We start from the raw sequence: 26,796 nt of genomic DNA on the forward strand, positions 1-26,796 counted from the left end.
AACAAACAAAAGAAAAAACAAAAACAAAAAACCAAAACAAATAGACACAAAAAACAAACCACATAACATCTAATCCCACATATAAGAAATATATTTAATCAATAAAGAGGAAATAAAATTAAATTTTTGCTTCTGTGATATATCTGAGAAGACATTTTAACTCCAGCTACATTAGAAGATTTCATCAAACCTTAGAAAAGAACCCCCCAAAATGTCAAGCTCATGAATTTTTGAAAACTGACACAATCTTGCTAGGTGTTCAAAGTATGTGCCAGTCATCAATTATGATTTCAAAGTTTTCTTGAAGAATGACACTTGTAATTAAATTATATAAAAAGGCTCTCAAATTAAAGACCTAATGGGAAAAATCAACTTTATGTAAATATCACATCTATTTCTGCCCATAAAGGTTCCCTAATTTCAGAGTAAATGAGTCATTTATGGGCTTAGTTTAACAATCATCTTGTATGTAGTATCACTTAAGATCCTACACTGCATCCTGTCAAGTGCAAGTGAGGGAGATGATATAGTTTACTTTTTTCCCTCCAAACATGGGTGAATGGAAAAATAATATAACTACTGATAAAACTGGTATCTCCAATAAGATGTGTGGTGATAACTATAGTCACAAAAAGTACAGCTATTTTATCAACTTCCAGACTTCAAGTAGATAGATGAATTCATACATGTGAAACAAGTTACATTCCCTTGAGTTTTTAATGAATTTTACTAAAGTATTGGGAATGGTTGGGCTTAAGATCAAAACTTAAGAAGCTCTAGTTCCTATGAATAATGTCTGCTTGCTACATTTTATCTCTCCAAACCTGAAAGTCAGGAAGAAATTCTTAAGCTCATCGCTCCTCATAAGTTGCTGAACTAGGAAGGAGAATCATAATGTTGGACCCAAGGAGCTATTAATACTCACTCATCGGAGATTTTCTCAGGGCAGATGACGCCATGCCGAATACTTCTCCATCATCCACCCCAAATTCGGAAGCATCTTCAAAGTCATCTCCATCACTATCACTAACCATATGAACATCGGTGCTTTGCTATTTAAGAAAAGTCCTATAATTAGTTTCATACTGACTTTAGGAAATCAAATTCCTAACATACAAGTTATATAATCACAATAGGGCATTAGAATTATAAAAATTTTATTAAATAAGAAGCTATTTGCTAGAGTAAAGCTTAATATTTCTCATTTTAAGGCTTATATATATATATTTAATATATTTCTAATGTTGCTATGATACCCCTACTAAAGGATGGAGGCCGAGGGAAAATGAAGGGTGCTTACAAAATCAATGAAGACTGGGGTTTTTTATCAGTTTTATCCCCAGCCTAGAGTACACAATTAAGAGCACAATAAACAAAGGAAATCGGAGAAGGTGATGGCATCCCACTCCAGTACTCTTGCCTGGAAAACCCCATGGACGGAGGAGCCTGGTGGGCTGCAGTCCATGGGATCGTGAAGAGTCAGACACGACTGAGGGACTTCACTTTCCCTTTTCAGTTTCACGCACTGGAGAAGGAAATGGCAACCCACTCCAGTGTTCTTGCCTGGAGAATCCCAGGGACGGGGGAGCCTAGTGGGCTGCCGTCTATGGGGTAGCACAGAGTCGGACACGACTGAAGAGACTTAGCAGCAGCAAACAAGGAAATGGGTAAAATCTAAGAGGTCAGAGATAAATAAGCTATACAGGTCTTTCAGAAAGCTTATGGGCAGGAGTAATGATAACATTTTTTAACTTGCCATTTCCTTATTGCAATGGTTCTCAAATTTCTCATTAGTGAAATACAGTATGCCACCTCCATGGTATTTTTGGAAGGTAACACAAAATAATATACGAAAGGTCTTTTAAACTGAAGGCTATTAAATGAGATGCTTCAATTATAATGATGCTTCAATTCAGTAAACGTTTACTGAGAATTTACTACATACTAGGCACTAGTGGTGTTGGAGAAGACTCTTGAGGGTCCCTTGGACTGCAAGGAGATCCAACCAGTCCATCCTGAAGGAGATCAGCCCTGGGATTTCTTTGGAAGGAATGATGCTAAAGCTGAAGCTCCAGTACTTTGGCCACCTCATGTGAAGAGTTGACTCATTGGAAAGGACTCTGATGCTGGGAGAGATTGGGGGCAAGGAGGAGAAGGGGACGACCGAGGATGAGATGGCTGGATGGCATCACGGACTCGATGGATGTGAGTCTGAGTGAACTCCTGGAGATGGTGATGGACAGGGAGGCCTGGCGTGCTGCGATTCATGGGGTCGCAAAGAGACAGACACGACTGAGCGACTGAACTGAACTGAACTGAGGCACTAGTAAACATCCTCTGTTTATTTTGTTTTCGGCAACCTCAATTGAGATGTAAGGTACTACAATGAAAAACATTACTTTCAAAATATGAATTCAGCCCCTGATCTCTAAATTAGAGATTAAAAAAATTATTTAATGTTTTGGTTGCATTTGTGCTGGGCTTTTGTTGCTGCCAACAGGCTTCCTCTGGTTGTAGCATACAGACTTCCTCTAGTTACGGAAAGGGGATACTCATTGCAGTGGCTTCTCTTGTTGTGGACCATGGGCTTTAGGGTGCAAGGACTTAGTTGTCCTGTGGCACGTGGGATCTTTCCCAAACAGGAATCGAACTTCTGTTTCCTGCACTGGCAGGCAGATTCTTAACCACTGGACCACCAGGGAAGTCTGAAATACCAAACATTTGAATTGGGTTGTGAATACTGACAAATATTCACATCTTGGATAACAAGGGTGCCCCAGCAAGGTATCTGGCTAAATGCCTGTATGTACTATGTTTAATAAATCAGGTCTACAAAGATCACTTAATAAATGAAGTTTCTATATTTTAAATTATGGTGGTGTGTACCTAAATTATTAAAATGTATTAAAAGGAACTCAGGAGCAAAGATCCATGAAACTTGTCTAGAGGGGATGTTATAGTTCAGTCAGCCATAGAATTATAGATACTAAAACTGGAAGGGATTTTAAAGATCTCTCATTAATGGGTTTCATGTTTCTTTTCACAGAGTTACCTAGCTGTCCTTTGTTTTTGTTCAGTCGCTCAGTTGTGTCCAACTCTTTGTGACTCCATGGATTGCAGCACGCCAGGATTCCCTGTCCTTCACCTTCTTCCCAAGTTTGCTCAAACTCATGTCCATTTAGATGGTGATGTCATCCAACCATCTCATTCTCTAGTGCTCCCTTCTCCTGCCTTCCATCTTTAGCAGCATCAGGATCTTTTCCAGTGATCAGCTCTTCGCACCAGATGGCCAAAGAGCTTCAGCATCAATTCTTTTCAATGAATATTCAGGATTGATTTCCTTTAGGATGGACTGGTTGAATCTCCTTGTAGCCCAACAGACTCAAGAGTCTTCTCCAGCACCACAGTTCAAAGGCACCAATTCTTCAGTACTTAGAGTTCTTTATTGTCCAGCTCTCACATCCAAACACAACTACTGGAAAAACCATAGCTTTGACAGTACAGACCTTTCTTAGCAAAGTTATCTCTCTGCTTTTTAATATGCTGTCTAGGCTTTTCATAGCTTTTCCTCCAAGGAGGAAGCATCTTTTAATTTTATGGCTGCAGTCACTGTCCACAGAGATTTTGAAGCCCAGGAAAATAAACTCTGTGACTATCTCCATTGTTTCCCCATCTATTTGCCATGAAGTGATAGCACGGGATGTTATGTTTTTAGTTTTTTGAATGTTGAGTTTTAAGCCAACTTTTTCATTCACATCAAGAAGCTCTTTAATTCCTCTTCACTTTCTGCCATTAGGGTGGTGCACTGGCAAATATGAGGTTATTGATATTCTCCTGGCAATCTTGATTTCAGCTTGTGAGTCATCCAGGAGTAGATATTATGGTCATCTGAATTAAATTCACCCATTCCGGTCCATTTTAGTTCACCGATTCCTAAAATGTCAATGTTCACTCTTGCTATCTCCTGTTTTGACCATTTTCAATTTACCTTGTTTCATGGACCTAACATTCCAGGTTCCTATGCAATACTGTTCTTTACAGAATTGGACTTTACTTTCACCACCAGACAAATCTACACCTGGGCGTTGTTTTCACTTTGGCTCAGCCTCTTCATTCCTCCTGGAGCTTTTTCCACTCTTCTCTAGTAGCATATTGGACACCTACTGACACGGGAGGTTCATCTTTGAGGTTATATCTTTTTGCCTTTTCATATTGTTCATGGGGTTCTCAAGGCAAGAATGCTGACGTGGTTTGCCATTTCCTTCTCCAGTGGACCACATTTTGTCAGAACTCTCCACCATGACCCGACCATCTTGGGTGACCCTACATGCCGTGGCTCATAGTTTCATTGAGTAAGGCAAGGCTGTGATCCATTTGATCAGTTTGGTTAGTTTTTTGTGATTGCTGTTTTCATTCTGTCTGCCCTCTGATGGATGAGCATAAGAGGCTTGTGCCAACTTCCTGATGGGAGGGACTGGCTATAGGGAAAACTGGGTCTTGTTCTGGTGGACAAAACTAGGCTCAGTAAGTCTTTAATCCAATTTTCTGCTGGTAGGTGGAAACTCAGGCCAAATGTAACCTCTTTCAAAAGGACTTATGCTAGCCTGAAATGAAATATGTCGACTTGGCAGGCTTTTCCTCCTTGGACATAACCAAACATTAATGCCCAGACTTGTATCTTATCTTAAGACAGTTTTCTTATCTTAAGATAAGTCTCTTATCTTAAAGACAGTTTTCCCAATGGTTTGAATAGAGAAGGTACATAATACTTATTGGAAAAATGAAATGAATGGCTCTTGCCCTAAGCATCTTCTATCCTGAATTTACCACTATTTCTTACAGAAGCCTTGGTTCCATTTGCAATCGTAATGTTTCTTAAGTATTTTGCTTTGTGGAGTCAAGATCTCCTCTTTATTTCAGCAATTCAACAGCTTAAAAATTTAAACCCTTTCTCATATCAAAACAGCGAGGGAAACTACTCTTCAAAATAACATTTTGTAGGACCATAACTGAACTAAAAAGCCTCTTGATGAAAGTGAAAGAGGAGAGTGAAAAAGTTGGCTTAAAGCTCAACATTCAGAAAACTAACATCATGGCATCCAGTCCCATCACTTCGTGGCAAATAGATGGGGAAACAGTGGAAACAGTGTCAGACTTTATTTTGGGAGGCTCCAAAATCACTGCAGATGGTGACCACAGCCATGAAATTAAAAGACGCTTACTTCTTGGAAGAAAAGTTATGACCAACCTAGATAGTATATTCAAAAGCAGAGACATTACTTTGCCGACTAAGGACCATCTAGTCAAGGCTACGGTTTTTCCTGTGGTCATGTATGGATGTGAGCGTTGGACTGTGAAGAAGGCAGAGTGCCGAAGAATTGATGCTTTTGAAATGTGGTGTTGGAGAAGACTCTTGAGAGTCCCTTGGACTGCAAGGAGATCCAACCAGTCCATTCTGAAGGAGATCAGCCCTGGGATTTCTTTGGAAGGAATGATGCTAAAGCTGAAACTCCAGTACTTTGGGCACCTCATGTGAAGAGTTGACTCATTGGAAAAGACTCTGATGCTGGGAGGGATTGGGGGCAGGAGGAGAAGGGGACGACCGAGGATGAGATGGCTAGATGGTATCACTGACTCGATGGACATGAGTCTGAGTGAACTCCGGGAGTTGGTGATGGACAGGGAGGCCTGGCGTGCTGCGATTCATGGGGTCGCATATAGTTGGACACGACTGAGCGACTGAACTGAACTGAACTATACTTGAATTCCATCTGTGCTTCAGGTAGGCAAATATCTGGAGCATGAACTGCCTTTGAATTTTGAGGCTCAGTCTTTAAACAGGTAAAGGCTCAGGATATAAAAGGTACACTATACATTCCTTTAGAGTACTTAGCCAGGCTCACAGACAAGTGGAAAGAAACAAAGGTCCAGTATGACAAACTTTCTCGTATTCTCAGTCAGCTAAGCTATCATCTCAGCCTTCACTTAGTCTTGCCTATCACTTACCCTCCCTTTAAGAGGCATCAGATTAAGAAGGAGGTTTGGAGGACAGAAGGATAAAAAAGAAAGAAATTGTTCTATATATTATCTCCGCACCCCCCCTCACTGTTTTACCTTACTATCTCACATCTATCCTTTCTCCTAATCTAGTTTTCAGACAAATAAAAAACACTTTTCGTAAAAATAGGACTTGACCTCATACTAGGAAGGTGATTTTAATTTTGTGCCTATGTAATGCATTGTTTTTTCTTCACAAAGTATAGAATTTCCAATTCTCTTAAGAGAGAGATCCTAGAAAGACAAACCCTACAACAAGAATATCTTCAAAGGAGGCTAACTAAAAAGCCGATTTTGTTGAAAAAATTATATTTCAAATATAAATTATTGAACTATCTGCAAGAATGAGCTACTTAATTATGTATAAGGAACTCCCAATCTCTTCACATTTTCTTATCAGCCATCTAACAGGTTAGGAAAAGCTTCGTCCAAAAAATGAGATAAATAATCTTTTCTCTTTAATGTTTGCTGATGAGAATAGATAATCTCTTGGTTCAGAGATGGTTGCCCTAAAATTCTTTGAATTCAGAGAACTATTTATTGAGAATTTTTAAATAAAGGTAAAAATAAAGTGGTTAACCTCCAATTAAAATAAATAAATTTATATTAAAAAAATAAATAGTCAAGATCAAAGTGTTTCAAAGGAAAAAAAATTAGTGATTCTATTTTGGCTTACTGCATTCACTTATTCCCTTCATCATTTAAAATATATCCATTAGCCCTACTAAGTGCTACATAGCCTGGACCTGGATGAAAGATATATAGTATATGTTCTTTCATGGAATATAATGTAATATATTTGCGACCCCAAGCACTGTAGCCCGCCAGGCTCCTCTGTCCATGGGATTCTCCAGGCAAGAATACTGGAGTGGATTGCCATTCCCTTCTCCAGAGGATCTTCCTGACCCAGGGATCGAGCCTACATCTCCTGCATCGCAAACAGATTCTTTACCATCTAAGCTTCAGGGAGGATCCAATGTAATATACAGTTACAGGTAATTATAATAACTAACAATAAGTGTTAAAAAAAAGTGTGAACAACAGAGATCTCTTCAAGAAACTGGAGATACCAAGGGAACGTTTCATGCAAAGATGGGCACAATAAAGGACAGAAATGGTAAGGACCTGAAAAGAAGCAGAAGGGCTTAAGAACAAGAATACACAGAACTCTACAAAAAAGGTCCTAATGACCCAGATAACCACAATGATGTGCTCACTCACTTAAGAGTCAGACATCCTGGAGTGTGAAGTCAAGTGGGCCTTAGAAAGCATTACTACAAACAAAGCTGGTGGAGGTGACAGAATTCCAGCTGAGCTAGTTCAAATCCTAAAAGATAATGCACTTAAAGTGCTGTACTCAATACACCAGCAAATTTGGAAAATTCAGCAGTGGCCACAGGACTGGAAAAACTCAATTCTCATTCCAATTCCAAGGAAAGGCAATACCAAAGAATGTTCAAACTACCATACAATTGTGCTAATTTCAAAGGCTAGCAAGGTAATGCTCAAAGTCCTTCAGGCTGGGCTTCAACAGCACATGAATTGAGAACTTCCAGGTGTACAAGTTGGATTCATAAAGGGCAGAGGAACCAGAGGTCAAAATTGCCAACATCTGTTAGATCATAGAAAAAGCGAGAGAATTCCAAAAAAACATCTACTCCTGCTTCATTGACTATGCTAAAGCCTTTGACTGTGTGGATTACAACAAACTGGAAAATTCTTGAACAGATGGGAAAATACTACTTTACCTGCCTCCTGAGAACCCTGTAGGCAGATCAAGAAGAAACAGAACTGGACATTGAACAACAGACTGGCTCAAAATTGGGAAAGGAGTATGTCAAGGCTATATACTGTCATCTTGCTTATTTAACTTACATGCAGAGTACATCACGCAAAATGCTTGGATGAATCACAAGCTGGAACCAAGATTGTGGGGAAAAAATAGCAAAAACCTCAGATATGCATATGATACCACCCTACCAGCAGAAAGTGAGGAGGAATTAATGAGCCTCTTGATGACGGTGAAAGGGGAGAGTGAAAAAGCTGGCTTAAACCTCAACATTCAAAAAACTAAGATCATGGCAACCAGTCCCGTCACTTCATGGCAAATAGATGGTAAAAAAAAAAAAGTGGAAACAGAGACAGATTTTATTTTATTGGGCTACAAAATCATTGTGGGTGGTGACTGCAGCCGTGAAATTAAAAGACACTTGCTCCTTGGAAGAAAAGCTATGAAAACCCTAGATAGTATATTAAAAAGCAGAGACATCACTTTCCTGACAAAGGTCCATCTAGTCAAAGCTATGGTCTTTCCAATAGTCATGTATGGATGTGAAGTGAAATGAAGTGAAGTCACTCAGTCGTGACTGACTCTGCGATCCCATGGACTGTAGCCTATCAGGCTCCTCTGTCCATGGGATTTTCTGGGTAAGAGTACTGGAGTGGGTTGCCATTTCCTTCTCCAGGGATCTTCCAGACCAGGGATCAAACTCAGGTCTCCTGCATTGTAGGCAGACGCTTTTACCATCTGAGCCACCAGGGAAACTGTGAGAGTTGGACCATAAAGAAGGCTGAGTGCTGAAGAACTGATGCTTTTGAATTGTGGTGCTGGAAAAGACTCTAGAGACTCCCTTGGGTTGCGAGGAAATCAGACCAGTCAATCTTAAAGGAAATCAGTCCTGAATATTTATTGGAAGGACTGATGATGAAGCTGAAGCTCTAGTACTTTGGCCACCTGAAGCAAAGATCCGACTCATCAGAAAAGACCCTGATGCTGGGAAACATTGAAGTCAGGAGCAGATGGTGATAGAGGATGAGATGGTGGATGCCATCACTGAACCAATGGACATGAGTTTGGGCAAACTCTGGGAGATGGTGAAGGATAGAGAAACCTGGTGTGTTGCAGTCCATGTGGTCACAAAGAGTCAGACACAACTTAGTGACTGCACAACAACAGGAGTTAGGACAGGTAAGTTCAGTGGAGAGCACCTAAGATCATGGCAGTGTGAGGAATCAGAGCAAACTTCTTAGAAAAGAAGGTAACTAAACTGCTTGAGACAAAAATTTAGAACTCATGTATACATAAGGGAAGCTCATAATTAAAGCTGATATTTCTTTCACCAACTACTCACTATGTTAAGAACCTAGTTAAAAGTCTGGGATACAGAGAAAATCCATGGTTCCAGTTTTCAAGAAATTCCCATTTTAAAGCAAGACATATTTGGTGGCAAATATGTGTTTTTCAGTGTTATGGGATACAATGAAAGTTTAAGCAAAGACTACTGAAGAACAAAGGAGACTGTGCAGGCCTCATGCAAGTGCTAATATTTCAGCCATATCATTAAAAAAGATTATATATTAATGAGATTATCTCTTCAACCATTACCTGCTTTGCAAATATTTTCCCCATTTACATTTTCATTTTATTGTGCTTTTGGAGACTAGGAACTTGTTTATTTTTACATTATTGGACTTTTGCTTCATAGCTTTTCTTTCTGTTTGTGGTTAGGAAGCCCTTTTCATCCTGACCTATCTTGCAGTTTTTGTGTTTCCCAAAGTGCTTAACATAGTGCCATACGCATATTGGTTTTAACGTGAACATGAGGTTTTAGGACTAGCTGCTTTAGTTTACAGGTATGCTTGGGCCTCCCTGATAGCTCAGTTGGTAAAGAATCCTCCTGCAAGGCAGGAGACCCTGGTTCGAATTCCTGGGTCGGCAAGATCCACTGGAGAAGGAATAGGCTACCCACTCCAGTATTCTTGGGCTTCCCTTGTGGCTCAGCTGGTAGAAAGTCCGCCTGCAATGCGGGAGACCTGGGTTTGATCCCTGGGTTGAGAGGATCCCCTAGAGAAGGGAAAGGCTACCCACTCCAGTATTCTGGCCTGGAGAATTCCATGGATTGTATAGCCCATGGGGTCACAAAGAGTTGGACACGACTGAGTAACTTTCACTTAAAAAAGCTATCAATGTTGTGGAGAGTGTATAATGGAAGATTGTTGGGGAGGGGGCTGAGCTCTAGGGAGAGAAAAAACACAAGCAAGAAATTGGATATCTTAAAAAATCAATAAAAAATTACAAAAAATAAACTAAATCATCAGCTTGATGTATGGAAGTGGAATGTGGACTGGCTATAAGGCAAGGAAGTTTTCAGGAAACTAGATTATAGCACTCAAACTGGCATACTTAGGAATTTGGACTTTACTCTGATGTCAATAGGGAAATCACTAATGATTTTCAAGGACAGGACTGTTCAGAGAACAACTCTGATGGATGGGTGGATATGTGTATCTACAAGCGTACGTGCATGTGTGTCTTTTTTGTGGTGATTTGGTACCATTCGGCAGATTAGATCTGAAGACATGAGAAGGAATACTTATTTCAATGTTCCAAGTGCAAGGACTTGAGAGTTTATACATTAATAGCAGTGAGAATTTAATAAAGGGGACAAACTTAAAACATACTTCAGTAGAACTGAGAAGAACTGTTCATCATTTAGATTTGAAGCTTTAAAAAGGTGGAAGAGGCACATAAAACCAAATTCCTAGTCTGGGTAACTGAGTGGTAGGGAAGGTCAGGTCTGGTAAGCAAGAATATTGAGGCCAGTTCTCAGAATACATCTGAGGAAGCTGTAGGACATCCAAGTAAAAACATCTAATAAGCAACTTGAAAAAAAATCTTCTTAGGAGCTCAAGAAAGAGGTCCAGAAAAGATTTAGATCTGGAAATAATCAGCAGATAAATAATAGCTGAGGTTATAGAAATGAATAAGATCATTCAGTTAAATTTAAAAAAGAACAACAATAAGGATAAAAGTTTACAGAATATATTTCAACTGGTGAAGAAAAGAGAGATGAAGTAAAAACTATCAAAGATTAGAAAGGCAATTAAGACAAAGAATCTGAGATGTAAGAACTGAGGAAATCTCAATGAAGATAAGAAACAAACAGATTCAGAAGGATGAGAATTAAGTAAAAAGCAGTTATGGTATGACGAAAAAAAAAGGATAAAAGATCCTGAATTTATAAACCAAAGAACAGGTGTTGAATATTTTGCCATTTTCTATATGACTCTAGGCAAGCATCATTACATCACTACTGCAGGGGGTGACTTATATTGACACAAAGGTGGCTGTGAAAATGAAAAGATATGGTGTAGTATGGCATTTTATAAAATCTACTTTTTCCTGTCCCAAACTGTTTTTTTATTGAAGTATAGTTTATGTACAGTATTATAAAAGTTACAGGTGTACAATATAGTGGTTCACAATTATTAAAGGCTATATTCTATTTATCTTTGTAAAATATTACCTATATTCCCAGTGTTGTATAATATTTCTTTGTAGCTTATTTTATACATAGTATTAGGTTGGTGCAATAGTAATTTAATTTCTGAAAATAAAATTGCCTTTCTGAATATGAGTTCCCAATCACTGGAGGTATTCAAGTAAAATCTCTGTGATAATTTGTTGAAGAACACCATCAGGAATTAAAGTATTTATGGAGAGTTTTAGTAGAATGTATTAGGTTGGTGCAAAAGTAATTTTGGTTTAGCATTGCTGAACTTTGCCATTTGATATTGGAATGAATATGTTCTTAAATAAGTGTGATTATGTTATATATCATTTTAATGTGCATTTCTTGCTTTATCTGTTTTGCTAATGAATTATTACTTTCTGTTTATTTTATATGCATTTTAAGACTATGGAAATGATGTTAGACAAAAAGCAAATTTGAGTGATTTTCTTATTCGAGTTCAAATTGGGTCATAAAGCAGCAGAGATAACTCACAACATCAACAATGCATTTGGCCCAGGAATTGCTAATGAATGTATAGTGCAGTGGTGGTTCAAAAAGTTTTGTAAAGGAGAAGAAAGCCTTGAAGATGAGGAATGTAGTGGCTGGCCATCAGAAGTTGACAACGACCATTTGAGAGGATCACTGAAGCTGATCCTCTTCACAACTAAATGAGAAGCTGCTGAAGAACTCAACATAGACCATTCTAAGGTCATTTGGCATTTGAAGCAAATTGGAAAGGTGAAAAGGTCAGTAAGTGGGTGTCTCATAAGCTGACTGCAAATGAAAAAATTGTCATTTTGAAGTGTTGTCTCTCTTACTTCATGCAACAATGAACCATTTTTTGATCAGATTGTGACCTGTGATGAAAAGTGGATTCTATATGACTACTGGTGACAACCAGATCATTAGCTGGACTGAGAAGCTCCAAAGCACTTCCCAAAGCCAAACCTGCATCAAAGAAAGGTCATGGTCACTGTCTGCTGCCCTTCTGATCCACTACAATCTTTGTAATCCCAGAGAAACCATTACATCTAAGAAGTATGCTCAGCAAATCCATGAGATTCACCAAAAACTGCAATGCCTGCAGACAGCATTGGTCAACAGAAGGGACCCAATTCTTCTCCACAACAACACCTGACTGCATGTTGCATAACCAACACTTCAAAAGCTGAACGAATTAGGCTAAGAAGTATTGGCTCGTCCACCATATTCACCTGATCTCTCAGCAACTATCACTTCTTCAAGCATCTCAACAACTTTTTGCAGGGAAAATATTTCCACAACCAGCAGGAGGCAGAAAATGCTTTCTAAGAGTTCACTGAATACTGAAGCATGGATTTTTATGTGACAGGAATAAACTTATTTCTCATTGGCAAAAGTGTGTTGATTGTAATGGTTCTTACTGTGATTAATAAAGATGTGTTTGAGCCTAGTTATGATGACTTAAAATTCATGGTCCAAAACCGCAATTACATTTGCACCAACCTAGTTTCACCTCTTAGTCAGCTACCTGTATTTTGGCCCTCACTTCCCTCTTCCTGAAGGGAAAGGCTACCCACTCCCGTATTCTTGCCTGGAGAATTCCATAGACTGTATAGTCCATGGGGTCGCAAAGAGTCGGACACGGCTGAGCACTTTTCATTGCCCTCTCCCCACTGGTAACCACTAGTTTGTTTTCTTTATCTGTGAGTCTGCTTCTTTTTTGTTATATTCACTAGTTTGTTGTGTTTTTCAGAATACAGACATATTCTGTATTGTCTGTGATATCCAGTGATATCACATAGTATTTATCTTTCTCTGTCTTATTTCATTTAACACAATAACTTCCAAGGCCATCCATGCTGCTGGAAATGGTAAAATTTCATTCCTTACTATGGCTGAGAGGTATTCCATTGTGTATGTGAGCACACACACATGCGTGTATGTAAAATACTGTAGATATTAATACATATATACACAAATATATAATGCCAGGACCCCTGGCCTGGGGACCCCAACATGGGGCTCAGACCACTCAGTCCTATGAGAGCCTCTGCAATAAAATTATTCTCCAGTTTGTGACTTGGGACTATGAGACTTGATTATATCATGAATCTGCCCCTCCTACCCATCTCACTTTAGTTCCTTTATGTCTTTAGTTGGAGGAAATCTTTTCTGGTAGGTTCCAGTCTTTTTCATCGATGGTTGTTCTGCATATAGTTGTGATTTTGGTATGCTTGTGAGAGAGGTAAGCTCAGGATCCACCATCTTAAATGATCTCCCAAAGACTATTATCTGACTCTAACAGTTAAATTCAATTTTAGTCACATAGCAGAAAGAAGCAATGCTGTAGTGAGTTAACAAAATAAACAATGAAGAAATAGAGTCATTCAGTACAGATTACTCTAAGAAGCTTGGCTGTGAATAAAAGAACAGATGAGTTAAAGCTTGAGGGGGAAACTAAATTTGAAGGAATATAATATATATATGTAATCTATATATTTATAATACAATAATATAAATAAAACATAATATATATTTTATATAATGTATATTTATATTATATATATATTTAGGATGAGACTATATATATTATATCTATAATATATATAAATATTTAGAATGAAGAGAAGACAATCCAATAGACAGAGGATTAAAAATGCAAGAGCGAGTCCTTATCCTTGCCATGTTGTATAGAGAAGCTAGTTGGAGTAGGATCAAGATAATGGGCAGAACACAGACTCTAACAACAAACATTTCAGCTAACAAATTAGGGTAAAAAAATCTGATGCTGATATAAAAACATCCTAATTTGAACAGTCAAAAGGATCATAAATATCTTGATGTATCAGATCAACTGGGACAGTTTCAAAGAACAGCAGGTCCCTCAATGACTGGAATAAACATATTTTGTCTTAGCTTAGCCCCCTCCTTCCCCTCCCACCTGGCTGCCCAGTCCCACTGTGACACCCAGTCACCTTTGGAGCTCGAAGCAGCTACCATAAGCTAAGTTTTTAAGTAATTATCTTGCCCTGGGAGTGTGGAAAATAAGAAAGAGACTTTGTTTCAATAAAAACCAGTGTGTCTGGTTGAAACTTTTTCATTTAGGCATTTCAGTTGTATGCAGAGATCAAAACATGAATAAAGAGCCAGTTTAAGATGGCGGAGTAGAAGGACGTGTGTGCATCTCCTCCTGTGAGAGCATCAAAACTGCAACTAGCTGTTGAACAACCACTGACAGGAGCACACTGGAACCCACCAAGAAAGATACTGCACATCCAAAGGCAAGGAAGAAGCCAGAGTGAGATGGTAAGAGGGGAATAATCACGATAAAATCAAATCCCATACCCGCCGGGTGGCTGATCCAGACTAGAGAACAATAATACCAAAGAAGCTCTTGCACTATTGTGAAGGTTCTGAACCCCACATCAGGCTTCCCAGCTTGGGGGTCCAACAAAGGAACTGGGAATCCCCAAGGAATCTGGCCTTGAAGGCCAACAGGATTTGATTATAGGCCTTCCAGAGGACTGAGGGAAACAGAGACTCCAGTCTTGGAGGTGAGGCATAAACAAAATTTTGCACACACCAAGACCCAGAGGAAAGGAGTAGTGATCCCACAGGAGGCTGAACCAAAACTACCAGCTAGTGTTGGAGGGCCTCCTGTGTAGGTGTGGGTCGACAGGGGCTCACCACATAGGGATAGGCACTGGAAGGTCCCCTTTGACATAAACTTTCTTGGAGTTTCCCATTAACCTTACCATAGAGCCCATAACACCAGGGCTGGGTCAAACAACTACCAGGGAGGGAGTGCAACCCCCACCCATCAGCAGATAGTTGGATTAAAGCTTTACTAAGCAAGGCCCTGTCTACCAGAGCAAGAACAAGTTTTTCTCACTGCCAGTCCCTCCAATCATAAAGCTCACACAAGCTACTTAGACTCATCCGTCAGACGGAAGACAGAAGAAGCACAGTCTCACAGTGGCTAAAACAAAAAACATATCACAGAAAGTTAATTATGATGACAAAGTAGAAAGTTAAGTCCCAGATGAAGGGACAAAATAAAATTCCAGAAAAACAACTAAATGAAGTGGAGACAGAACTCAGAATAAGAATTCAGAATAATGATAGGGGAGATGATCTGGGATCTCGGGAAAAGAATGGAGGCAAAGATTGAGAAGATTCAAGAAATGTTTAACAAAGACTTATAAGAACTAAAGAACAAACAGAGATGAATAATACACTTGAAGGAATCAACAGCAGAATAACTGAGGCAGAACAGATAAATGGCCTGGAGGACAGAATGGTGGAAATCATCGCCACAGAACAGAATACAGAAAAAAGAATGAAAAAAAAAAAAAAGAAGAAGAAGAAGACAGCCTAAGAGATCTCTGGGACAGCATTAAATGCACCAACTATTGCATTATAGGGCTCCCAGCAGGAGAAGAAAGAGAGAAAGGACCTGAGAAAATACTTGAAGAGATAATACCTGAAAACTTCCCAAACATGGGAAAGGAAATAGTCAACCAAGTCCAGGAAGCAGAGAATCCCAGGAAGGATAAAGCCAAGGAGAAACAGACTGAGATGCATAGTAATCAATTTAATAAGAATTAAAGACAGAGATACAATATTAAAAGCAACAAGAGAAAAATGACAAATAACATACAAGGGAACTCCCATCAGGAGTTCTCAATAGAACTGATTTCTCAATAGAAACATCAGCTGATTTCTCAATAGACACTCTATAAGCCAGAAGGGAATGGCAAGATATATTTAAAATGATGAAAGGGAAGAACCTACAACCAAGAATATTCTACCCAGCAAGATTCTCCTTCAGATTTGATGGAGAAATCAAAAGCTTTCCAGACAAACAGAAGTTAAGAGAATTCAGCACCACCAAACCAGCTTTACAACAAATGCTAAAGGAACTTCTTTATGCAGGAAACACAAGAGAAGGAAAAGACCTACAGCAAATAAACCCAAAACAATTAAGAAAATGGTAATAGGACCATTCATATCAATAATTACCTTAAATGTAAATGGATTAAATGACTGTGTGAAAGAAAACATATGGATGTATGCACTTCCACTTACCACATCACTCTGCTTGATCTGCCCAAACTGTATGTAATTATTTTATACTGTTAAGCTAATTTTGTTCTAATTATCGCTTGCAACTGTAATTGACTTTTATTTTTTGTCTGGCTATAGATTGTGAAAACTGATAAACATGTTCTACTACTGTGATTCTGTAACTATTACTCATTTAATACCATTGTATCATGATTGGTTAACAGAAAAATAATAGAACTCTGTATCACCAAAACTAGGATAAACTAGGATCTAATAGAAAAACCTGTAATCACTTTTTAAAATCCAAATGCATATCAGAATTATCTTGAAATTTTTTGAAAAATACAAATGCTCAGGTATTGCTTTTTCTCCAGAGCTCCATATTTATGTTTCTAATGAGCAGTCATAAAAAACAACTAGATTATATGATGATCTTTTACTTTTATCTAGTTTGTTTCACTTTTTCTATTTCATATTCAGTGCTTCCTTTCATTTAGTTTATGTTCTCCAATTTCTCCATCGTTTTTTTGATGTTTTTCTTCAAGCTTTTATCAAATGTATTAGAAAAGCTTTTGTACACACACACACACACACACACACATATATATATAAATATGTATAATACATTTATTTTAGAAAGCTTATGAATTTTTGCCTAACTAAAAAAATTATGACATTTTGGTTGTACCTGTTTGACTTAGTATGAATAGAATGCTGTATTTCTTATTAAAAAATAGATATGCAACAAGAAACAAAGGTTTACTGTATAGCATAGGGAACTACAAATTTTCAATAATAATATATGTGTATTTGTATTAACTGAATCACCTTGATGAGCACCTGAAACGCTGTAAGTCAACTATTCTTCAATAAAATATAAACATTAAAAAAAAAAGAAACACAAATTTTGGGCAATTATGTGCATTCAATTTCATTTAGTTAGGAACAAGCTCCTTTATGGAAAGACTATTTTTGTTCATAGCCATATTCCTAACACTTATGCCAGTGTCAGGGGTAGAGAAAGGATGTAATCAGAATTCACTGAATAACTACTGAATAAATCTTTTCTGCCAATTAAGCCAAAACCTAGGTATTCTTATCCTCCACCTCTTTCTTCTCCCACAGATCCTGTCTGTCACCAGTCCTACTGATTTTCCCTCCAAAATATATCCTAAATCCATTTCCTTCTCTTTTTTGACTAGTGATGTTCTAGTTTAGGATCTCATTATCTTCTGCCTATACTAGTACAACAGATTCATATCTGATTTCTCTGTCTCTAGTCTTGCTTCCCTTACATCTAGTCTCTGCACAGCAGTCAAAATGTTTTTCTCTAAAATGTCCATTTGGGAGAGAGAAAAAAAAATCATCCTCCACTTAAAAGTCTTCTGGCTCCCCAGAGTTCAAGTTTCCAACTTGAGATATAAAAACCTATTCACCGCTGTCTCATTTCTTATCTTTGTCTCCCATTTTATTTTGCATGAACACCAAACTGCACTTAGGTCTCCCCATTCACTACATCAAATCATGCTATTTCCTCCAAATGGAATACTACATCCATGTTTCTTCTTCGGCTGTGACTCATTCTTTTCATTTTCATTTGATTTGGATATAAATTGCTCTAGTTCTCCCTCTCCTTCTTTCTTTTTAAAATATTCATTCACAAAGTATTTACTCTGTGGCTGGTATATACCAGGAGCTTTACTAGGTGTCAGAGCTACAGAGGTAGATAAGGCAGACAAGGCTTTTGCCTACCAACATTCTTGAAAGTTATAGCACCCCTTTCCCTGTAAGTGTGTTTCTCTAGTATCTTATGCTTATCTCATCTTTCTCATTAATTACATAATATGAAATTTTCAGTTTATATTCATTTGATTAGCACAGTAAGTATTCAATAGATGTCTGCTTAACTGAAATTACAAAAAGTTTTAACATAACTATATTTTAAACTTGGGATTTTATTTTTGTTGTTGTTATTCTTGGAGTATCCCTCCTACTCTTACACTATCAACTGAGGATTGGACAACTCTCAAAAAACCTGGGTCCAGTGGGGGTCCCTGTAATGTCCCAACCAAGCAGCTGGGATGAGGAGAGATAGGTACCTAGCTAAGGTACCTAGAAATATGGAAAGGTCACTGAAAGGGAGGGGCTTCTCAGGCGGCACTAGTGGTAAAGAACCTGTTTGCCAATGCAGGAGACATAGGAGATGTGGGTTCGATCTCTGGGTAGGGAAGATCCCCTGGAGGAGGACATGACAACCCACTCCAGTATTTTTGCCAGAAGAATCCGATGGACAGAGGAGCCTTGTAGGCTACAGTCCATAGGGTCGCAAAAGAGTTACACACTACTGAAGTGGCTTAGCATGCACATAAGCATTGAAAGGGAGCTCAGGAACAAAGGGAAGATGGGAAGAAATGAGAAAATATTAATTATAAGGAAAATATATTTGCAGGGCTAGAAGGACAACGTAAGAAAAAAAAATTCCCCCAGTTAAAGAACACATAAGTACAATGCATAAAATTCAAAACCTGAATTTAACTACTGGTCTCAAATATCTTCTTCCTAACTCAAGGCTGAAGACAATCAATAGCAAAGTGGTAATTATCTTGAAACACACAAAGTCATGTAAGAGAAGGGTTAAAACAAGAGGAAAGAAATAGAACCACTGGGTTCTACACAGTCTACACAGTCATAGCTTCTGATTTAATATAGGGTAGGTAACAACAGTGGAGAAGGCAATGGCAACCCACTCTAGTACTCTTGTCTGGAAAATCCCATAGACGGAGGAGCCTGGTAGGTTGCAGTCCATGGGGTCACTAAGAGTCGGACACGACTGAGTGACTTCCCTTTCACTTTTCACTTTCATGCATTGGAGAAGGAAATGGCAACCCATTCCAGTGTTCTTGCCTGGAGGATCCCAGGGACAGGGGAGCCTAGTGGGCTGACATCTATGGGGTCACACAGAGTCGGACATGACTGAAGTGACTTAGCAGCAGCAGCAGTAGTAGATACCAACAGAGATGCTCAACAATGGAACCAGTTGCCTCATGAGGACAGAACCCTGCTATTAGAGATAAAATGCAGATATTATTTTGTGTGAGCTCTTTCAGCACAAAGACTGGAATCCTAATGTTTGGCATGTAGAAGACATTGAAAAATGTTTAAATAAATGAGGCATAAATGGATGGGCAAGTGTAAATCAAATAAAAAACTGCTTCCAGTTTCATAATTTTATGACAACATAAAAACCAAGTCACAGCTCCTTTCCCATTTCTCATCAGCCACCTGGAGTAAGTGGTATATTTACTTAGCCAGGGAAGGAAAAATAATGGACTCATCCCAGAAAATCAGATTTAAAGATATCCCCAACACTGTGGCTCTCTTAGTTTTACAAAGCTCCCTAACCCCACTCTACTTTCTTCCTTCATTAATCTAAAGTATATGCCACCCTCTAATACGCTTTTCCTCAATTTATGGGAAAATTTTTTCCATAAATAAGCATAAAGTAAGCATAACTTACTTTAGCCACTTTTCCTTCCACTGAAAGTGAAAGTGGAAGTCCTGCAGTCATGTCTGACTTTTTGTGAGCCAATGGACTATACAGTCAGTGGAATTCTCCAGGCCAGAATACTAGAGTGGGTTGTCGTTCCCTTCCCCATGGGATCTTTCCAAACAAGGGATCAAACCCAGGTCTCCTGCTCAGTGGGAAGATTCTTTACCAGCTGAGCCACACACTCCACTGAATGGAATGCCCAAATAACACATATAATGGTGAGGGTGAGAAAAGGAAATAAAATGAAACCGGTAACTGTCACCTTTTAGATCATAAAATCATCAAGAATTCTGGGTGGAGCTAGTTGGCTTCCTTTTAATATTAGCAGATTTATTCATTAAAGGGTTGAAGCATAACTTACTTTAGCCATTAAAAATATACTCAAGCAGTAGAAGAAAATATTTCAATAAATTGTTTTTGGCAGTTTCTTCAAGCAGTGAAACTCAATATTATTTTTCCTTTCATGAGCAATTAGCAAGATAGTGTTGGAAAAAATGGTGTGGGCTCTTTAAACGAAATTAACATTTTTAGAAACCTAAAGAAATAGTATAGTAGTATTTGCAGTGGGGGGAAAATCTCCCTTCCTTAAGGATTTCCAAAAATTGAGTAGAAAATTGTCATTTTCACAAGATGATCACAGATTACAACTTGTTATTCAGTCCCTTTTCTCTTTTACATATTTAAATGATACAATTACATATTCAGAGAATAGTGGGAGAGGTTTTGTGGCAGCTTCCATAACAAATGTCCAAAATATTTAAGTTTAAATAAAAAATTGAAACTGTATTTTGTATAGAATGTAAATGGAAAAGGTTTTACGGGACTAATTTAAACATTTGAAGGACTTCCCTGGTGGTCCAGTGGCTAAGACTCCGTGCTTCCAATGCAGGGAGCCTGGGGTATGATTCCTGGTCTGGGAATTAGATACCACATGCCAAAACTAAGAGTTCCCATGCTGTAACTAAAGATCGAACCTGCCCCCACTGCACTGGAAGCACAGAGTCTTAACCACTGGACCACCAGTAAGTCCCAATAAATACTTCTAAAACTGATAAATTACAATGTCCAGGCTGTCTTTCTCATTCCCTTATACGCAAGTCATGGTTGGACACAGTGCTATTGTTACCCAAGGAAAAGATTCTGCCTTTTAATATAGTTCAGACCTGCAAAGACACATACAGGCATACCACATATATAAACATGTTCAATCTCCTTGCTCCTTTTTGTTTCTACAGCACCCTGTAATGCACTGCTGTCACTGCATTTATTACATTTGCCATTATTATTGGTTTACTAATGTATCACCTTTGACTCTGAGCACCTTGGTATAGGTACACTGTTATTCATCTTTGTTCCCTAGTATTGAGGACAATGTTTGGCACATAGAACCTGATCCAGCTCAATGAGTTAAAGGACCTTCAGGGTGAATTCTAATAAATGTAGTCCACTATACAGTCAGCAACTAAAAACTCCCTTTGTTAACCTAACAATTCTAAGTAAAAATCATTTCAGTTGATCCACCCCAATTCTGTCTGTTTCAAACATGAAATTTACAGAAGAAGCATCACATTAGCAATAATCTTGCTTGGAAAGTTTCTGCCTTTAAGAATTTACTGAAAAGTTATTCATGCTACATTAACTCTACCTATTCTTTGCTGCGGCAGATAAAAAAGAAGAATAGGAAGTGGGCAGGTGAGTGGAGGACAGACATTATGTTTGATGAAAAGCTAACAAACATGCTTACCTCTTCAGATTGCTCCTGGGTCTGTGCAGGTGAAGATCTTCTTCCCACTGTAAGTCGATGGCAGGGATAAGAGAGCCCTGATTCAGCAAGACACATCTGTAAAACGTAGAATCCATCATTTGTAAACAAAATGAGGTTATATTTTACAAAAAAAATTATATTTAGACATTTTCTATTATTTCTGAAGCAAAATTAAAGTTCACTCTAGTAGTCTAGGCATTACATTCAAAGGGAGGCTTTAAAAATCTGAAATTTTTCCACATATGAATGCTACATTGGTCAAGGCTAGTTTTTATCAGACAATAGGCTGAGGCTTCAGGAAACTGCACCAAGCCTAAAATAAAGCTAATCATATACACCTCCCCACGCTAGCATGTCTGCTACTTTTCTGAGCAGGATAATAACACCTCCATTTCTCAATTCCCAAGGCAATACTCTATAATCTTGTTTGAAGGTGTATCTAGAAGACTGTTTGCTGAAGCCATTAAAAAACTTTTCTATACAATGTAACAATATCATTTATGATCAAATCAATATTAATCCAGAAGTTCAGATCATTATAGCTGATGAGTCTATAATACTTATAAAGTACCTAGCACAGTACCTGGCACAGACATTTAGTTTTATTACCATTATGATCTAAAACACTAACCAAGTTTAGTCAAACCAATGAAATTAACATATATTAATTTCTATCGAATTTTATAGTGAGTCAGATATTAAATAACTATTTTGAGATTTAAATTAATTTAGGGAAATGAGAACATGTTCAGTTTATGTTCGAGTTCAGTTCTGTTGCTCAGTTGTGTCCGACACTTTGCAACCTCAAGAACTGCAGCACACCAAGCCTCCCTGTCCATCACCAACTCCCGGAGTTTACTTAAACTCAAGTCCATTGAGTCAGTGATGCCATCCAACCATCTCATCCTCTGTTGTCCCCTTCTCCGCCCACCTTCAATCTCTCCCAGCATCAAGGTCTTTTCTAATGAGTCAGTTCTTCACATCAGGTGGCCAAAGTATTGGAGTTTCAGCTTTGGCATCAGTCCTTCCAATGAATATTCAGGACTGATTTCCTTTTGGATGGACTGGTTGGATCTTCTTGCTGTCCAAAGGACTCTCAAGAGTCTTCTCCAACATCACAGTTCAAAAGCATCAATTCTTTGGCACTCAGCTTTCTTTATAGTCCAACTCTCACACCTATACATGACTGCTAGAAAAACCATAGCTTTGACTAGATGGACCTTTGTCAGCAAATTAATATCTCTGCTTTTTAATAAGCTGTCTAGGTTGGTCATAACTTTTCTGCCAAGGAGTAAGCATCTTTTAATTTCATGGCTACAATCACCATCTGCAGTGATCTTGGAGCCCCAAAAAATAGTCTGCCACTGTTTCCACGGTTTTCCCTCTATCCGCCATGAAGTGATGGGACCAGATGCCATGATCTTAGCTTTCTGAATGCTGAGTTTTAAGCCAGCTTTTTCACTCTCCTCTTTCATCAAGAGGCTCTTAAGTTCTTCTTCACTTTCTGCCATAAGGGTGGTGTCCTCTACATATCTGAGGTTCTTGATATTTCTCTTTCTTGATTCCAGTTTGTGCTTCATCCAGTCCAGCATTTCTCATGATGTATTCTGCATAGAAGTTAAATAAGCAGGGTGACAATATACAGCCTTGACATACTCCTTTCCCAATCTGGAACCAGTCTGTTGTTACATGTCTAGTTCTGACTGTTGCTTCTTGACCTGCATACAGACTTCTCAGGAGACATGTAAGGTGGTCTGGTATGCCCATCTCCTTAAGAATTTTCCACAGTTTCTTGTGATCCACACAAAGGCTTTGGCACAGTCAATAAAGCAGAAATAGATGTTTTTCTGGAACTCTCTTGCTTTTTCGATGATCCAGTGGATGTTGGAAACTTGATCTTGGTTCCTCTGCCTTTTCTAAAACCAGCTTGAACATCTGGAAGTTCACGGTTCACGTACTGTTGAAGACTCACTTGAAGAATTTTGACCATTACTATGCTAGCATGTGAGATGAGTGTAATTGTGTGGTAGTTTGAGCACTCTTTGGAATTGCCTTCCTTTGGGATTGGAATGAAAACTGACCTTTTCCAGTCCTGTGGCCACTGCTGAGTTTTCCAAATTTGCTGGCATACTGAGTGCAGCACTTTCACAGCATTCTTTTAGAATTTGAAATAGCTCAATTGGAATTCCATCACCTCCACTAGCTTTGTTTGTAGTGATCCTTCCGAAGGCCCACTTGACTTCGCATTCCAGGATGTCTGGCTCTAGTTGAGTGATCACACCATCGTGATTATCTGGGTCATGAAGATCTTTTTTGTACAGTTTTTTGTATTCTTGCCACCTCTTCTTAATATTTTCTGCTTCTGTTATATCCATACCATTTCTGTCCTTATTGTGCCCATCTTTGCATGAAAAGCTCCCTTGGTATCTCTAATTTTCTTAAAGAGAATGGTTCTGTGAAGACCTACAAGACCTAAAACTAACACCCAAAAAAGATGTCCTTTTCATTGTATGGGACTGAAATGCAAAAGTAGGAAGTCAAGAAATACCTGGAGTAACAGGCAAATTTGGCCTTGGAGTACAAACCAAAGCAGGGCAAAGGCTAACAGAGTTTTGCCAATAGAACGTGTTGATCATAGCAAGCACCCTCTTCCAACAACACAAGAGAAGACTCTACACATGGACATCACTAGATGGTCAATACTGAAATCAGACTGATTACATTTTTTGCAGCCAAAGATGGAAAAGCTCTATACAGTCAGCAAAAACAAGACTGGGAGATGACTGTGGCTCAGATCATAAACTCCTTATTGCCAAATTGAGACTTTAATTGAAGGAAGTAGGGAAAACCACCAGACCATTCAGGTATGACCTAAATCAAATCCCTTATGATTATACAGTGGAAGTAACAAAAAGATTCGAGGGATTAGATCTGATAGACAGAATGCCTGAAGAACTATGGACAGAGGTTCATCACATTGTACAGGAAGTAGTGATCAAGATCATCCCAAACAAAAAGAAATGCAAAAAGGCAATGAAAAGAAGAGAAGCAAAAGGCAAAGGAGAAAAGGAAAGATACACCCATTTGAATGCAGAGTTCCAAAGAATAGCAAGGAGAAATAAGAAAGCCTTCCTCAGTGATCAATGCAAAGAAACAGAGGAAAACAATAGAATGGGAAAGAGTACATGTAACTTTTGTCTATGAAAAGGAACTCAAACAACACTGAATAGCCTAAAGATGTATTTTTTCCTTGGTGGTAGTAAAATAACACATATTTAATGTAATGATGATATAAAGTTTCTCTATATTATTATTAGAAATAAAATAGGGTATCCATTAGCACACTGGAAATATCCACTGTAACTTTTCGGGAGCTGTGAGTTAAACTGACATATGAGGAAACCCAAATATCGGCAAATTCATAGGTACCAGACTTAATAGTGGGTTAGTTCTAACTACACTTCTAACGTGTTATAATTAGGCTAATTATCTGAAGACAAATACTGGAATGGAAAACATAAATGTCACCTAAATATCTACATAGTTTCAATAATGTGCAGTGTATGCTGTCATATGGATTATACAAAAATCGTGTCTTTGATTATTGTTATCTTTCTTTTAGCCTCATTAGTGGTTTTTGTTTGTTTGCTTTTGCATCTAGATATTTTGGCAGTGTACTTCACAAATGCTAGACCTGATTAACACAACAAACAAACATAAAACTTCATTGATTCTGTCATTTCTATCCACCAACATAATTATCACAATTAGCTCAATTTATTTCATTTCAGTACAAATAAAAGCAAAGCTAAGTTGGATAAGAAGCATAAGCTAATTTCAAGCCACACTGCTTTCATTTTTTTCATTTGAAAAAAGTTCTCCTCCCCCACTCTGAAATCCTCTGGTAATGAAATAGTAATGATGGTAAATGTCACTGATAATCAGAAGCAGTGTAGTGTAATGGAAAGAGACCTGGAGGAGCCAGAAAAATTTCAATTTAAGTACGGCCTAGCCTCCTGATCTTGGAATAGTCATTTCTCTATTCTAAGCTAGAGTTTCCTCTTTTATTAATTGAGGTGAGTAATCCTTGCCTTAACTACCTCAATGGACTCTTGAAAGGGTTAAATAGGATAAGATAAATAAAAGATGGCTTTGAAACTATAATGAAATAGCCAGAGAGCTTTTTAATCACTCCAACAGTCATTATTTTTAGGATTGAGGGAAGAAAAATAGTGATTAACTTCCACTGTGACTATCGCTGCATACAGTTCAAACGTAAATCAAAAAAGGGTGTATTTTAGGAGGAACTGGAGGAAGGCACTCACTAAAAGTACCTGCACTACAAATGCACTGGCTCTTTAATGGGCTTGTCTCCACCGTTATCAACATTAACCTTCTCCATCATTGTTGTTTAGTCGCTAAGTCTTGTCTGACTCTTTTACAAACCCATGGATTGTAGCTCACCAGGTTCCTCTGTCCATAGGATATTCCAGGCAAGAATACTGGAGTGGGTTGCCATTTCCTTCTCCAGGGGATCTTCCTGACACAGGTTCAAATCTGAGTCTCTTGCATTGGCAGGCAGATTCTTTACCACTGAGCCACCAACTTTCCCCATAGCTACTAATAATTCCTGAAGATAAGAGGACAGTAGTCAGTACTTTCTCCTCAGTCTACAGGTGACCAGGTAGGCCTCATTCTGCACTGAGGAAATTAAAGGGTCAGGAATTTTTAAGTTACTAGGTGCCCAGTGCTGATTAAACATAAGGCATGATATCTATTTTAAAGGAACAGATATACCAGTTGGGGAGATTTACATAAGAACAGACAGAAAAAAGATAATTACTGCAGTCTCAGTAGAGCTGGGGACCCTTTGGAGGGACAAGTTACTCAGACAGTCACTTCAAGAAGTTAGCACCAAAGTTTTGCTATGATTCATGACAAAAACTTATAACAGATGTGAAGTTAGAAGGCTGAAGTTCCAGCCTGGCTAAAGCACTCAAGTCGCCCAATGATAATGGGCAAAATCATTTAGAATTTTTGTACTTCAGGGTTCTTACTTAGAAAATGATGTAATACAATCT

The 26,796-nt window shown here is 38.3% G+C and overlaps 1 protein-coding gene across 2 annotated transcripts in view; it reads right to left on the reverse strand.

Annotated features, from left to right (window-relative positions):
- FAF1 (Fas associated factor 1) overlaps positions 1–26,796 on the reverse strand; it is a 487,841-nt gene that overhangs the window by 159,005 nt on the left and 302,040 nt on the right. For both annotated transcript variants that reach the window (XM_069590953.1, XM_069590963.1), the window contains 2 exons: positions 21,695–21,790; positions 926–1,052 (listed from right to left, as the gene is read on the reverse strand). In XM_069590953.1, coding sequence (XP_069447054.1) covers positions 926–1,052; positions 21,695–21,790 — 223 coding nt within the window. The remainder of the gene's footprint in view (positions 1–925; positions 1,053–21,694; positions 21,791–26,796) is intronic.

Source organism: Ovis canadensis, chromosome 1 (genome assembly GCF_042477335.2).
Source record: "Ovis canadensis isolate MfBH-ARS-UI-01 breed Bighorn chromosome 1, ARS-UI_OviCan_v2, whole genome shotgun sequence".
Classification (NCBI taxonomy): domain Eukaryota; kingdom Metazoa; phylum Chordata; class Mammalia; order Artiodactyla; family Bovidae; genus Ovis; species Ovis canadensis.